Source organism: Eptatretus burgeri, chromosome 4 (assembly GCF_056783735.1).
Source record: "Eptatretus burgeri isolate ZD-2024b chromosome 4, Ebu_testis_v1, whole genome shotgun sequence".
Taxonomy (NCBI): domain Eukaryota; kingdom Metazoa; phylum Chordata; class Myxini; order Myxiniformes; family Myxinidae; genus Eptatretus; species Eptatretus burgeri.
The window spans coordinates 118,389,641-118,405,358 of NC_140964.1; the positions used below are offsets into that span (position 1 = coordinate 118,389,641).

General features: G+C 49.8%; 1 protein-coding gene across 4 annotated transcripts in view; it reads right to left on the reverse strand.

Moving 5' to 3' along the window:
• NADK (NAD kinase) overlaps nt 1–15,718 on the reverse strand; it is a 74,183-nt gene that overhangs the window by 35,843 nt on the left and 22,622 nt on the right. For all 4 annotated transcript variants that reach the window (XM_085879845.1, XM_085879848.1, XM_085879846.1 and 1 more), the window contains exon 3: nt 78–207. In XM_085879845.1, the coding sequence (XP_085735971.1) occupies nt 78–207 (130 nt within the window). The remainder of the gene's footprint in view (nt 1–77; nt 208–15,718) is intronic.

Consider the following 15,718-nt stretch of genomic DNA (forward strand, 5'->3'; position numbering starts at 1 on the left):
GAAAAGGAGAATCAAAATGTGCAACTATAAGATGGTAAAATTGTGACAACATATGAACAGAAACAGAATAAGCCAACCTCAATCAGAAAGGCACAGAGCTGAAGGAAGTTCTCAAGAAGACGTACATCTCCAATCTTTTTTACAACCAGGACACTTAGGGGTGGTTTGCTCCACGTGAGTCGTTGGCTTGCGGGATCCTGTATGTGCCTGTGGTCGATACAAAATTATTATGAATGAAAACAACCACAATTGGAGCCAAAGTATACTGGGAAGGTCAACAGATCAGTTGTGTGACATTGCCACATACAGATAACAAATGTGGCTGCCCACTCTATCTCTTTGCATACGACACCACATTAAGAAGTACACTACCCCAAATGTAACCAATCAGGTAACAGCTGCCAAATCTGCTGATCTGGAAATTATTAAATTTTGGCCTGGCAAATGGAACATGACTTTCAAACCCTGGCAACTCTCACAGTTTAAGTCTGTCACTGCAGGGGGATTGTGAAATAAACCCACCTATTGCCATGGACAGTCAATGGAAAGGGTTCAGTCTCTTGAACCTCTCAATCTCAACAACTTATTTTGTATGCAGCACAAAGCTGCAGGGTAGTATCACCGGTTAAGGGCACAGCTGTGCTGCTGATGCCATGCCCTCCGTAGGTTAGGCAAGAATTTGTAATTTGGTCAGGGTGCTGGTGATAGCTCGAGATGACAATGGAAATGACAAAATGAGCTTATGCATCTGGAGTATCCAAATATCAAGCAGCAGGTATTTTGCGGTTTACGTACTGCACACAACCACAGGCAGCATGGCTTTTCCATGTCCTGCTCAGAAAATATCTTTTTGAACGATCCAAGGCTCATGGATGATCGAGTTCACATATAACATTCAGGAACAGACCTTTGCAGACATCAGTGTACTTTTACCTGAATTACGCAGACATGAGTCGATGAAAGACAAGTGCATATGGTTTTTAAACCTGGGTTCCCTGCATCACAAGCCAGGGGGTCAGATGGGAGCAAGAACAAGCCAAACCAGGTGAAACAGAATAGTCACTATCCTCCGACTCGATTATGTCTTTCCTCGTCGTTGATCATCGATTGTTGCCAAATGATTTGAATTTGAATTCACCCACAAAATTTTCCAACTGAATGAGACGAATATATCTTTGCAACAACAACAAAACAAAAACACTTGAAGCTACTCCCAGGAGATATTCCTATCAAAGCAAAAGCTCTCCCAACATGGTGAACTATGCCTCATTCTACGTCCCCTTCCTTTTCCGAGTCCAGCGCTGTGATGTCAATTCATGTGATCTGGTTGTGCGGCACACAAAAACAGTCCTTGTTTCACCATCTCACTACGTCACCTTTCTTGCAGACAAACATCTTTAAAAGTTTGGATTTTCTTCCGTATTTTGCCAAAGTTCGCAAGCATCAGAATAGATTGTAGTCCAAGAGCACTATTAATTACACGGCTGAGGCCAAAGGGTTTGGAGAGTGGTTTCTCAATCAGAACTTTGTGCCGAATCCGAAAATCCATTCCTTAATTGCCGCATCCTCTGTATTTTGGGTGAAAAAAAGCGGTTTGTAGTTATGCCTGGAACAAATTTTCTCCAAAATCTGAAAAATCGTTTCTATTCACAGATGTATGAAACATGAAGCTATATATACAAGTGGGAAATCAAAATGAAGGCATTGGAAACGCCAACAAATGCACATGATAACTCGAGGGGGAGCACTCGGTAGAGTGCAAAACCTCCGCCGTCAATACTGCTCGGTCACTCAAGTGAACCTGATATTCTATTCATTCAATTTGACGTCAACAGTGCTCACAGAGTTATAGTTTGCAACTTTCCCTTTTACTTTTAACTTTTACATACTCAATTCATTAGTCAAAACTAGATTCCTTGAGACAGAAATTGATTTTATGTGGGTGTATCCACCTGAAGTTCCAAAATCAGCTGCAATTATAATTATGGCATGTCTTTTGTTGGAAATCACTTATAACATGTAGAAATGCAAAAAAAAAAAAAAAAAAAAAAAAAAAAATCGAAATTTTGTTGAAAAAAAAAGTTGCAAAAATTTTTTTTTCTCTAACAATTTTTTTTTGGGGGGGGGGTTGGAAATCAATTAAAACATGTAGAAATGCAAAAACAAAAATTCTAATATTTTTTCAAAATGGCCGCCATAGCGGCCATATTGGATTTTGGACCAAGTCCAAAATATTGTTGCGGATTCGCGCCCGCCGGCGTGCGGACGGCCACGTAACTCGAATCGCGGCACGTCGCCCACCGGACGGACAATCCAGTCGTGACCCTCTCGGACTAACGCCGGGAACTAGTCACGGGTGGACCTTTCGGTCTCACCACGATCGTGCCAATCGGCCCCCGCGTGGGATAGGGTTGCTCGCCAAATTCGACCTACCTAAGTACCCACACGGAGGGTAGACCGGGCGATCGCACCTCGCCGCAGGTCGACTTCGGACACGGGCCACTTTAAGTGACCCGTTCCGTACTATCGGGATAACCGAGCGGTGTTATTAGTCGGCCTCGACGATTCGATTAATTATCGGGCGTTTTAGCCCACGACCAACCCTTTACGTGAAGCAAGATGGAGATTCAATGAAAGAAAAGACGAAGCGAAGCGGGAAAACAGTTCAACATAACCCACATTTATTTCGCGATGAACGGGAAGCACACATATACAATTACACCAAAAGCACATGTAAAAGGAGAAGAAACACAATATTACACAAAAAGCAAATATAAAAGAGAAACACAATGCAGAGCTATCCGACTACCGAGCACACGGCAACACATACAATTTTACTTCACAGACGGCGCCGACAACACAGATACCCAAAGCAAAAGAAAAAGAACCACCCTCCAGGATGAGGGGGGTAGGCGGGCCTGGGGCCGAGACCGTGTCGGGCCTACCCGTCTGATGATGAGACGCAAAGCGGCGGTGGCGCCTCAACTCCGCGGGCCTCGCGGACAGTGTCTGGTAGGGGGTGGGAAAGGGGCCCCCTTGTCGCACTATCTCAGCGCGGGGGGAAACAGGAGGGGGTTGTTGATGCTCGGGGGGGGAGGAGGATATCACCCTGTCTTGGGTCCCGCGACGAGCGTCTCCACCTCGACCTCGGTCGCGCCGCCGGCCTCTCCCTCCGCAAGCTCCCCGACTCCGACGCGAGCACCCCCTCGATCGTCTTCGCCGCCGCCACCTCTCCACAGCACCGTCCTCTTCACTCTGACTACTACCACTTCTTCCCAGCTCCACCGACAACTCCCAACCGCGAACTCGAACTCTTGACTTCTCCCCTCCGAACTGCACTGTTTGGCGAGCGCGGCCGTTTATATCCCCCGTGGCCTCGCTCCCCCACCTTTGACCCTTTACCTCCGACCCTTCACCTCTAACTGGCTCCCCATTGGACCGAGGAAAAGTGGGCGTGAATGCTTTTTGATCCATGAATTTGCATATAGCGACCTCACTCCAACGCCCTGGAGGCGGGGCCAAATCGCCCCACGCTCTCCGATAGGACGGAACAGAAGTGGGCGTGAGTCGTTTTTGATCCGTTTTTCTCGGAAAGTCTGTGATGTTTCTGAACACGCTGTTCGGTGCGCGCCCTGCACGAGTCCAGTATCGGTGCCCACTAGTGGCGCAAGAATGGTGGTGATGCGATGGTGGCGAGTTGTGACAGTAAAGGTCGTGGCTGTTGTTGTGAAGCGGCGTTGTGGTTGTTGTTGTGAAGCGGCGTTGTGGTTGGTGGTTGTTGTGAAGCGGCGTTGTGGTTGGTGGTTGTTGTGTGATGGCTGTTGAGACGTGGTTGGTGGTGGTAGTAATGGCGGCTGGTCCAAAATAAAGATAGTAAAGAAAAACGGCTATCTAAAAGGGTCGCAGCCCGCATGAATGACATTTATTCCCTCTAAACAACGGGTTTGGGCCTAACTACACATATACTTACAGAGATATCTCACCTAAGGGACCTGAATGGTGGTTTGCGAATTTGGTCAACCACAACACTACCCCCTCCCCTTTTTACAGACTCGTCCCGAGTCGTCAAATTTTCGTGTGCCATTATGTGTAGTTTTCCTCTAGTACATTTTACCTACGGATCCCTGAGTGCGACATTCATGGTATTCGTGTCCCCAAAATAAATAACCTGAGGGCTGAGTAACTACCTAAACAAACTCACTCACACGGACGACTTAAATAAAATTGCCGGCGCTAAGACAGACATGCCGGGGGCGCACTCATATTTACAGTACATCTTAACCTTAACTTACAAATTTTACACTAAACCATGGCCCAGGATCACTGAACTCTGCAAAAAGAAAGCAGTTAGCAGGGAGCCAGGCTGCCCGCATGCAGTCTCTGACTCAAACAATGCAGGTGACAGGGAACGTGGCCGGCTGCTCACACGCAGTCCAAGGCCTTCCCTTTTGAACTGAACGCAGTGAACCACAACGGTGCATGGGCTGCACAAACGTAGTCTCCGTGCCAGCTCAAGTGGCACACGCAATGAACGAAACAAATGGATGGATGAATGGTTTGAACTGAACGCAAACACGGTGCACGGGCCGCCACTGCAGGCCCGTGTTGTAGCTGCCAACAGGGCAGTTCTTGCAGCTTGCAAACTGTTGCTTTCTGATCCTGGCGCACATGGAAATGAACAGGGGGGCAAAGCAAAAATTGAACGGGGCTGGTGAACAGGGGCAGTGGGCATGGCATGGCAAAGGTAGCAGGCAAACACAGCCCGCAGATGAACTGGCCGGCACAGGCCTTGAAGCACAGCAGCTGCAGACAACCCGACCGGCACAGGCCTTGCAGCACAGCAGCTGCAGACGATCCAGCCGGCACAGGCCTTGCAGAAAACAGCTGCAGACGATCCGGCCGGCACAGGCCTTGCAGCACAGCAGCTGCAGACGATCCAGCCGGCACAGGCCTTGCAGCACAGCAGCTGCAGACGATCCAGCCGGCACAGGCCTTGCAGCAAAACAACAGCTGCCGATGAAGTGGGCCGGCCTTTGCCTTGCGGCAACGCAGCCAGCAGATGAAGCTGGCCAGCCTTTGCCGTTCAGTGGAGGTTGGTGGAGGGAGTGCGGTGGTGCTGGCCACTCGGAAGGCGGGCTCGGACCTACCCTACGGTCTCCCTCCCAACCTATCGCCTTTGCCTGTCACTGTCCATACCCACTCCCTTAATTTGTCAAACCCCAATTTAGCCCCAACTTATTTTTTTATTTTTACTTCCCCACTATAAATCGTCCCCTAACCCCCTTTATCGTCTTTGTTCGGCTAACCTATCCTGTCACCTAGCCTACTCCCAACCCCTACGTTCCCTTCCCGGAGGGGAATAAGGGAGAGCTAGCGTCCTGTGTCGAGGCCCAACGAAGCCTCAGGATGGCCTCCCCAGACTTCAGCGATCTATAACCAAAGTGGGTCCAGCGGCCCACAACGAGAGCGAGGGGAAGGATGGTGCGGAGGGGTACACTTCCTAATCTACCCTAACCATTTAACGGTTAAACTACCCCGGGGCTTTCAACAAGCGCCTCTCGCTTAAACTATTGGTTCTAACAACCCAGATTCCCGTCGCCTGTGTTGGTGTCCTCACAATTTCGGGCCTCGCCCCCCAATTTTCTCTCCGTGCCCTCACACGGTCTCATGGCTGGGACACGTGGCTCCCTTTGGCAGGCACGACCCTCTGCCGAATCTCCCGCTATGGCACCCCCGGGCACTACACTGCCTCCGAGCCTACCAGCTCCCGAACACCGGGGAGTGCCCCCCATGGCACCTCCCCTGAAACGCACACGTGGCAGGCTGGCTTCCCGGGCCCCTTTCCGAGGGTCACCCGTGCCCACAACACTGCCCACGCGGCTAATGGCGCCCGGGCCCCCGCACCAAGCAGGCGCACCCGTGCCCACTACGCTATCCCGGCCCCCCATGGGCCCTTGGCCTACCACGGCCGACTAGCCTGGTGCCCGGGGTACCCACTCAGCGATACTCACCTTTCGCAGCCACGCTCCCAAGCCCGTCAACAGGGCTCCTGCACCCCTCCAAATGGGTTTCGAGCCTACATTCACACCAACAACAAAACGACCTCCATTTTTCAATTTAACTAACCCCCTAACTCACTCTACACTGACCCCGGGGTCCCTTGGGCGGGAGTCACTCCTCCCCCCAATCACTCATCGCACCATGCAGTCCCCATTCGCTCCATACACACAGACCCGCTGGCCTCACTCACTCACCAAGCACATGCACTCACCTCACAACTCTTCAGCACACACACCACTGAACTCTGCCATCCTTCCAACTACCTCCCCTAACTAACTCGTGCTCCCACGTCGTCCCTTAAACTATAGCACATTCCATTTAACCTACGTCGCTAAACTACATCCCCTCTACACATTCACCAGTCTGTCCATGTCCTCAAAATCAAAAAAATAACTTTCCCAACCTAAATCTCGCTACAATCCCTCTACCTAATCCATTCCACGGGCCCCATGAGGACTTACCCCTGCCCCATGGAGCCGGTCTAGCTATGCTAACCCTTCCCCCTAACTAGTTTCCATCCTGTGCCCTGGGTAAGGGGGTCTTCCACCCCTTGCCAGGGAATCCTGTGCACCCGAAAGTGAGGCTTGCTTTTTTATTTTTATTTTTTTTTATTTTAATGCGCATCACCAGCGCGGCAACTCACAGCTCGCGCACTTTGCACCTGCCCGTGACGTCATGCAGCTGCACGTGGACCTCGTCCCTCCTTGGACGGTACTATCCGGCAGGGATACCCCTCCTGCCGGATTCCAACCCCACGTGCAGCCATGACGTCACCGTGCGCATAAAAAAAACAAGCCCCACGTCTCGAGGGGTTCCCCACGCGAACACATGTGCTTTGCCCGTTGGAGCTTAACACACACGCCCGCGTGAAGAACCCATCCGGTCCAAATCCGTAATCCTGCCTAAACTTTGTCCGTCCGCGGGATCGGCAAATCCACCGCGTGCGTTTCCGGACCGGGACTTCACTCTCGCAAGCGAGCACGTGGGGGCCTCGTGCGTTGCACAGCACGGACCTCGTGCTCGCTGCTGGGTGAACCCGGCACGGTCCCCGAAACAACTACAGCCGCTACTCGGCTTTCTTTTCTCACATGTCGCCGTCGTCGCCTCCATTCCACACACGCACACCTGCGTGTTACGACGCTCACACTCCATTCCATTACATTCACACTGGGAAACGCGGCTGCGTGCTCCCGCATGCCAACCGACATCTCCCTCACATACCGCTCTCTCACACACACGGTCTCCCTTGCATAAACCATACCACTCACACGTGGTGCTCCATTCACTCGCGGCCTTCCACTCACTCGTGCCATTTCCCTCACACAAACCACACCACTCACACACGCGGGGGAACTCACCCGCGGTTCCTCATCCACACACCGTGCCTCACTCACACACGCGGGGGCACTCACCCGCGGTGCCTCACTCACACACGCGGGGGCACTCACCCGCGGTGCCTCACTCATACACCGTGCCTCACTCACACACGCGGGGGCACTCAACCGCGGTGCCTCACTCATACTGGCCGTTTCACTCACACACACGGCCTCTTCCACTTGCGGTGCCCCTTTTACACACGGCGTGCTGGGAAGCACGTACTCCGGCACAATCGCCACCACACCACTCACACACGGGGTCGCTTCCACACACGGGGACGCACTCACACCTTGCACCACACACACAGGGACAACTACACTGGGGATTCGTGTCCCCACAAGGGTCTCCGGGGCCTCTATACCCCCCAAGCTCTCCAAGCACCCGTTCGCAGCACTCCTCCCCTCGACCCCGCAAAGCACGACCGAACTCACCTGGTCGTGACTCGCCTCAAGGGGGCATAATCCCTCCCCTCGTTCCTGGAGGAGGCTATCCCGCTGCTCGCACCGGGCCTCCACCCAGTCCACCAGCTCACCCCCATTGTCCTCCACTACCTCCGTGTGTGTGTGTGCGTCACTTACCCCGTCTTCATCGTGTAGTCTTCCCTCATTCGTTCCCATCTCCCGTGTCTCTGCCAACTCAGTCACCTCTTCACCCTTTACCTCCCTTGTCTCAACTATTATTTCCGTCCCTTCCCTTATCTCCCACGTGCACGTCTCCGTCACCCCAATTAGTTTGTCCCTCTCGGTTACCGTCACGACCCTCGCCCAACACGTCCCCCGAATTATTTTTTCACCCGCCTCCACCGCGGACCCGACAGCCGTTGCACCCCCTTCCAGCTCGTTCGCTCCCACACGTGGAGTCGCCATTTTTAGCTCCCTGGTCACGGCCTTCATGCCCGCCTGCAGGCATCGGCCCATGTTCTGCGTCTCACCCCGCAGCTTTTTCGTTTCTTCCTTCATTTGCTTGTTCATGCCTTTCATTTCGTTTATAATTTCATTTGCGTTTGTATCCATCTTTTTGATCATTTGTTGTGTATTCGCATCCATCTTTTGTGTATTCGCATCCATCTTTTGTGTATTCGCATCCATCTTTTGTGTATTCGCATCCATCCTCGCTGTCATTGCCGCCAGCATGGCGAATAGCTGGGCCATGTCGGGTGCGCTTGGGTGAGCCGTTTCGGCAAAGATCGGGGGGTTTTGGCGGAGGGGGGGAGGGGAGGTGTCATACACCGCGGCTGCCGCCGCACCTTTTTCGGGCTCTGGGCTCAGTTGGGGGAGTTCATGTTCCTGCACAATCAACATTTCCTGCACGGGGATCTCGTCCTGAGCCATGGATTCTACACATTCTACATCCATTTCTAATACCCCCGGCTCCCGCTCGCCTTGAGACGCCATCTTATTTCTCGTGAAGCGTTAATTTAGCTTGCTCGTAATTTGGAGGGAATCGGGGGTCGCTCCTCTCACCCCTGGACCGATTCCCGTGAATTTAGCTGGAGACAGGAGAGCCCGTTTTCCCGTTCTCCGATACCAGTGCCGCGAGGAGGGCGACGAGTTTATATCCCACTCCTGACACCAGTGTTGCGGATTCGCGCCCGCCGGCGTGCGGACGGCCACTTAACTCGAATCGCGGCACGTCGCCCACCGGACGGACAATCCAGTCGTGACCCTCTCGGACTAACGCCGGGAACTAGTCACGGGTGGACCTTTCGGTCTCACCACGATCGTGCCAATCGGCCCCCGCGTGGGATAGGGTTGCTCGCCAAATTCGACCTACCTAAGTACCCACACGGAGGGTAGACCGGGCGATCGCACCTCGCCGCAGGTCGACTTCGGACACGGGCCACTTTAAGCGATCCGTTCCGTACTATCGGGATAACCGAGCGGTGTTATTCGTCGGCCTCGATGGTTCGATTAATTATCGGACGTTTTAGCCCACAACCAACCCTTTACGTGAAGCAAGATGGAGATTCAATGAAAGAAAAGACGAAGCGAAGCGGGAAAACAGTTCAACATAACCCACATTTATTTCGCGATGAACGGGAAGCACACATATACAATTACACCAAAAGCACATGTAAAAGGAGAAGAAACACAATATTACACAAAAAGCAAATATAAAAGAGAAACACAATGCAGAGCTATCCGACTACCGAGCACACGGCAACACTTATACAATTTTACTTCACAGACGGAGCCGACAACACAGATACCCAAAGCAAAAGAAAAAGAACCACCCTCCAGGATGAGGGGGGTAGGCGGGCCTGGGGCCGAGACCGTGTCGGGTCTACCCGTCTGATGATGAGACGCAAAGCGGCGGTGGCGCCTCAACTCCGCGGGCCTCGCGGACAGTGTCTGGTAGGGGGTGGGAAAGGGGCCCCCTTGTCGCACTATCTCAGCGCGGGGGGAAACAGGAGGGGGTTGTTGATGCTCGGGGGGGAGGAGGATATCACCCTGTCTCGGGTCCCGCGACGAGCGTCTCCACCTCGACCTCGGTCGCGCCGCCGGCCTCTCCCTCCGCAAGCTCCCCGACTCCGACGCGAGCACCCCCTCGATCGCCTTCCCCGCCGCCACCTCTCCACAGCTCCGTCCTCTTCACTCTGACTACTACCACTTCTTCCCAGCTCCACCGACAACTCCCAACCGCGAACTCGAACTCTTGACTTCTCCCCTCCGAACTGCACTGTTTGGCGAGCGCGGCCGTTTATATCCCCCGTGGCCTCGCTCCCCCACCTTTGACCCTTTACCTCCGACCCTCACCTCTAACTGGCTCCCCATTGGACCGAGGAAAAGTGGGCGTGAATGCTTTTTGATCCATGAATTTGCATATAGCGACCTCACTCCAACGCCCTGGAGGCGGGGCCAAATCGCCCCACGCTCTCCGATAGGACGGAACAGAAGTGGGCGTGAGTCGTTTTTGATCCGTTTTTCTCGGAAAGTCTGTGATGTTTCTGAACACGCTGTTCGGTGCGCGCCCTGCACGAGTCCAGTATCGGTGCCCACTAGTGGCGCAAGAATGGTGGTGATGCGATGGTGGCGAGTTGTGACGGTAAAGGTCGTGGCTGTTGTTGTGAAGCGGCGTTGTGGTTGGTGGTTGTTGTTGTGAAGCGGCGTTGTGGTTGGTGGTTGTTGTGAAGCGGCGTTGTGGTTGGTGGTTGTTGTGTGATGGCTGTTGAGACGTGGTTGGTGGTGGTAGTAATGGCGGCTGGTCCAAAATAAAGATAGTAAAGAAAAACGGCTATCTAAAAGGGTCGCAGCCCGCATGAATGACATTTATTCCCTCTAAACAACGGGTTTGGGCCTAACTACACATATACTTACAGAGATATCTCACCTAAGGGACCTGAATGGTGGTTTGCGAATTTGGTCAACCACAACAATATAATGGCATGATCCTTGGACCATACCTAATACCCCCACCAAGTTTCGTCAAAATCCGAAGAGTTTTTCCGTAATACTGTTCACAAACAAACAAACAAACAAACAAACAGAAAGGGGTGAAAACAGTAACCTCCGATCTTCGATGGCGGAGGTTAATAATAAATAAAAAGTAATTTTCCATTGTCACAGGTAAAAATTTGTGAAAAAGTGCGAAAAAAGCTTTGATCTGGACACCATCATTTGTGAATCACTTGATACATATTTGATATTGTCACATGTAAGGCAGTGTTCTCCAATCAAGAAGTTGACGTTAACATTCATGGAGCCAGACTTAACAACAATCGGTATGAACAGGTCACACGCATTATGATATGCACCCCTGCAACCCACCCCACTATTTTAGTAACGCACCGTCAGAGGAACAAATGTGCCGGCCATCACGTACGATCTGTCACGTAAGTAACACGACTGTGGGACGGAGTGACTAAATACTGTTTTATTTTATTGTTTTCAGTTCGATGACATGATGGCAACACCAGCAATGACTCATATCTGTATACTACACATAGTCCATGGGCCAGACCAGATATGGGTACCATCTCTGGTGGCAAAGTTTCACTATGTTTTTTTTGATAGTTTAGGACCTACAGATGAGGAATTGAGGTGATAGCAGTGTTAAATTGGCAGCTTTCTGGTAGTTTTCACCTCTCAAACATCACCCCACCACTATATTTTGAAGACCAAAATTTGGGGGAAGGGGAAACTAGAATGACTGTAGTTTCGCTCTGGATGGGTCAATCTTAACAATATACCACTCACAATGTCTGTCTATGTACCCTCTATCTAAATCAAGGTTTATGCAAAATATTTCATTATGTAGGTCACCAGAGGTCAAAAGGTCACCAATTTTAGGGGTTGCCCAAAATTGACCATAGGGCAAGTCATGTTGCTAGAATAAAGTAACAAATCACCCAATGGTGATTTAAACACTTGGAATGCATATTTTAGAGGTCTTCAGTTGATTCTAAGGGGACATTATTGAGTTGCTTTTGCAAAATTTTATTTCAGAGCAATTGATTTTGAACCATTTATTGTAAATACCTAAAATCCAGGGTTTCGTGGGTAGGGGAAGTTCTTTTTAAGCTTTAACTGTTCTAAAAGACTTTGCCAGTGATGTATCTTATGAGACACTAGATGATGCCATGTCTAATGCTTCATGCATTCACATTATTCACCTTTTCCAAACAGTACCGCACCTTCCTCAAGAATGACAATGGCAGCCTATCAGCATTTTGGATATCTTATCTAGATATGGTCAAGGTTGTGCTTGGTTTGTTGCGGGCAACAAGAGAAGGGGATTGGCTTTTTAACCTGGCCTCAATCAGAGACATGATCCCATGGTGTTCCACTTAAGACCGTTTAAACCAGTGTTTCTCAACCTTTTTTGTCCCACGCCCCACTTTCATTTACAAAAAAATATTATGAAGTCAACTTTTTTTTCTGGGAAGAATTTCCAAAATCGGAGATGGTTACTGCCTGCGCGTGGGCTTTCTGCATATACATGGCAAGTTTCACAAAGACCTGATGAAAACTCTGGGTTGTGAAAATAAAAATGTCAAAAAATAGGAATGACGTCATTAAAATTGATAAGACATCATAGTGATGTATCATATGTGCGGTAATTCATCTCTGCTAATGCCCTGTTCGATTCCCGCAAACAGAATTAAAAAAGCTTGCCTAGTTTCGGAGATAATTTTTAAGGTGATTTCCATTAGCGGAGATATTTTGAAGTCATAACTTTTTTTCTTGGAGGAATTTTCAAAATCGGAGATGGTTACTGTCTGCGCAGGGTATTTTTACATATATATGCCAAGTTTCAGGAATAATTTTTAAGGTGATTTCCATCAGCGGAGATATTTTGAAGTCATAACTTTTTTTCTTGGAGGAATTTTCAAAATCGGAGATGGTTACTGTCTGCGCAGGGTATTTTTACATATATATGCCAAGTTTCAGGAAGTTTCGATGAAAACTGCAGGCTGTGAAACAAAAAAGTCCACAAGAACAACAACGTAAGACTTCGAGATCCTCCACGAGGATCAAAAAACGCTTATTCCCCATGGAGAGTAATTGATGTGCCAAGTTTCATTTTTTTTCCAAGGCGTGGTTTCAGAGATAGAAAACAAAGTTTTTCCTTTTTCCCAACATGGCTGAAACACCATGTGACCAATGGCGTCATAATTATCATGAAAACATTTTACATGACTGCTCACGCCTTCCATGAAAATTTTGTATCAATGGGATAAGCGGTTACAGAGAAAACAGGAAATTAGCACGAATGGAAATTCTGTTGTGGGCCGGGGGTCGGTGGTGAGGATGACCGTAAGATGGAGCATTCGGGCCGTCTCCCACCGAACACCGGAATTGAAACTCGTCACCCCGCATAACTCCGGAGTCGACGGGTCGCTTAAAGGACCGTGGTCACCAATATTTTGACGGCGTGAGGTAGGGTCCACTTGTCTAATTCCAATTTACATAAGTACCCACGCCTTCTAACTACCGGGGAAGCCACACACTCAGCCGACTTTGTCCGAACCGAGTCACTGTTACCGACTCGGATCCGGCGTAACCGAGCGGAAGTTACCAAAGCCGCGCCAGACCAAATGAAACCATTTGCGGCACAAATGGCCTCACTAATTCTCAAGCCTGAACCATGCTAGGCCAATGATAGAAACGATAGGCAACAGGCCAGTACATTGAATAGGGGAATTTATTTTACAATAATCGGGAAGGGAGACACAGAGCAGAGTTATCACGAATATGCAGGCAATTTACAATGTACAAGGCACTTAAACAGTTTCTACTTACAGGACTGAGACACACACAAACACACACACACTCAAAAGAAATGGACCCTGTGGGGTCTTTATTCGGTCCCTCAACCCAGGGGGGAAAGGCGAGCTGGGCACCACGGCCTTGTCGGGTAGCTCTCCGCCTCGTGCGGTCACACCGGACTCCAACCCACCACCCGAAGTCCACGGGCCCACGACCACTTTTAATAAGGCTGCTCAGCCACCACTTCCACGAGGAGCCAGCATAAAGCATTGCAGACCACGACCGAGACCAAGCCAATCGCCACGATGACTCCGTACTCTGACCTGACAACCACTCTACTCTCCTTGACGAGGTGAACACTTCATCTGTCTGGGGTGGAGCCAGCCCTCAGGTCATGAGCCTCCTGATTGGACGGGGCATCTCGGGGTGTCTCTGAGGCCCACCCGCCGAAGAGGCTCTGTAGTAGCTTTCGGCACGCTCGGCTCCCATTGGCCGGAGCGCCGAAAATAACCCTGCTCGCCCTTCGCCCATTGGCTGGAGGAAACGCTCCATGCCTTTCCTCTGAGCGAAGCCTCGATCTGAAGCGATGGAGGCTCCGCCCACGCCTTCAGCCAAAAACAGGTGGGCAATGGAGTCGGTTGTTTGAAGAAGTGAAGGGGATTTGTTGTTAAAAACTAACTATAAAGAAACTTCGCAGCACACACATGTAATTCCCGTTAGACATAGGGGATGGGACCCTAACTATAACACATACTTATCGACATAACTGAACTGCGGGGACTGCTGTCTGTTTGTGTGCAGGAGGCTTCCAAATCAGTAACAGTAAAACCCGAAAACATGATGCCTCCTGTGGCTTTGTCAGCAGAGGCATAAAAATTTCACTGCCACATAAAAAAATTGAGCAGAGGCGATGGACCGTGAGCCAGCACCAACGCAAATTTCAGAAAAACAACTGTGATCACAAGTAGACGATCAAGCAACATATTTTAGTGGATTTACAAACACTTCAGCAAATGTACAACTCATTCCATTCCACAAAAGGTCATGTCAGTTTTAATTTGTCCGCCCACCACATTCTTATGAGAGGAATTCAATTTCAGGTTTATATGAATCAACATACAAATCTGACAGGATGGTGCAGAGGTAGCAGCATACTCGTCTCTGAGATGTCTGCTTTGGGTTTAAATTTTTGAGCAGACTACAAAATTGTCATGTTGGTGCTTCACAGGCAGGGCATTGAGTATGCCATCCTCAGATTGATGATAAGCTGGTGCCCCATTCTCGGAATTTGTTAGTGGATGGTAAAGATCCCACGGTATCTTTCGATTAAGAGTAGGAGAGTTATTGCCGCAATATTGGACAAAATACAAAAGCTCACTGGTTGGTGGGAAGGCAATGCCAAATTACGCAGCATAAAGCTTGCCACAAGACTACTTCAAGCAGCAACGACACAGTCAGCATAGTATGGATCATTAAGCAAGAGGACACAAGTGACTCAACCTCAGAATCAAAACAAACAAAACTGAACTTAATAAGTTCCCAGCAAAAGCCACTGAAAGGTCATTTTGAGTTCAACGGTGAACTCCAAACTACAATATATTTTATGTCAAGGGTGAGTACAACACAAGTTACTCAGTATTATGAGAAAAATAATTTAAAGCAGAATCCACAGTGAACATGGGGATTAATTCTGCAATCGAATCGTACGTGTATAGCACTTACAGTTTCCACTCTGCCAGCATGATGTCCAAAGTTCTGTGTCCGGAGTAAGTTCGATGCGTTGCCGTCTCCAAAAGAATGTTGCACCACCGAAAATAAATCAAATTACCAAGATTCCGCAGGCTATTTTTTTTTGTTGTTTTTAACCTGAGATTATATAATCAGGTCCGGCCAGACAAGAGGAAACAGGCTCTCGTCACAATTTTGAAAAGGGGTGACCACGTTGCGATCCCACTTGTATATGGCATGTGATAGTAGAAAAATAAAAAAACAGAGGATGAGAACGTCCACTACACTCAAAACCAAACCAAACTGAGTTCCATAAATTCACCTGTCTCAGGCACCTTGTGGCA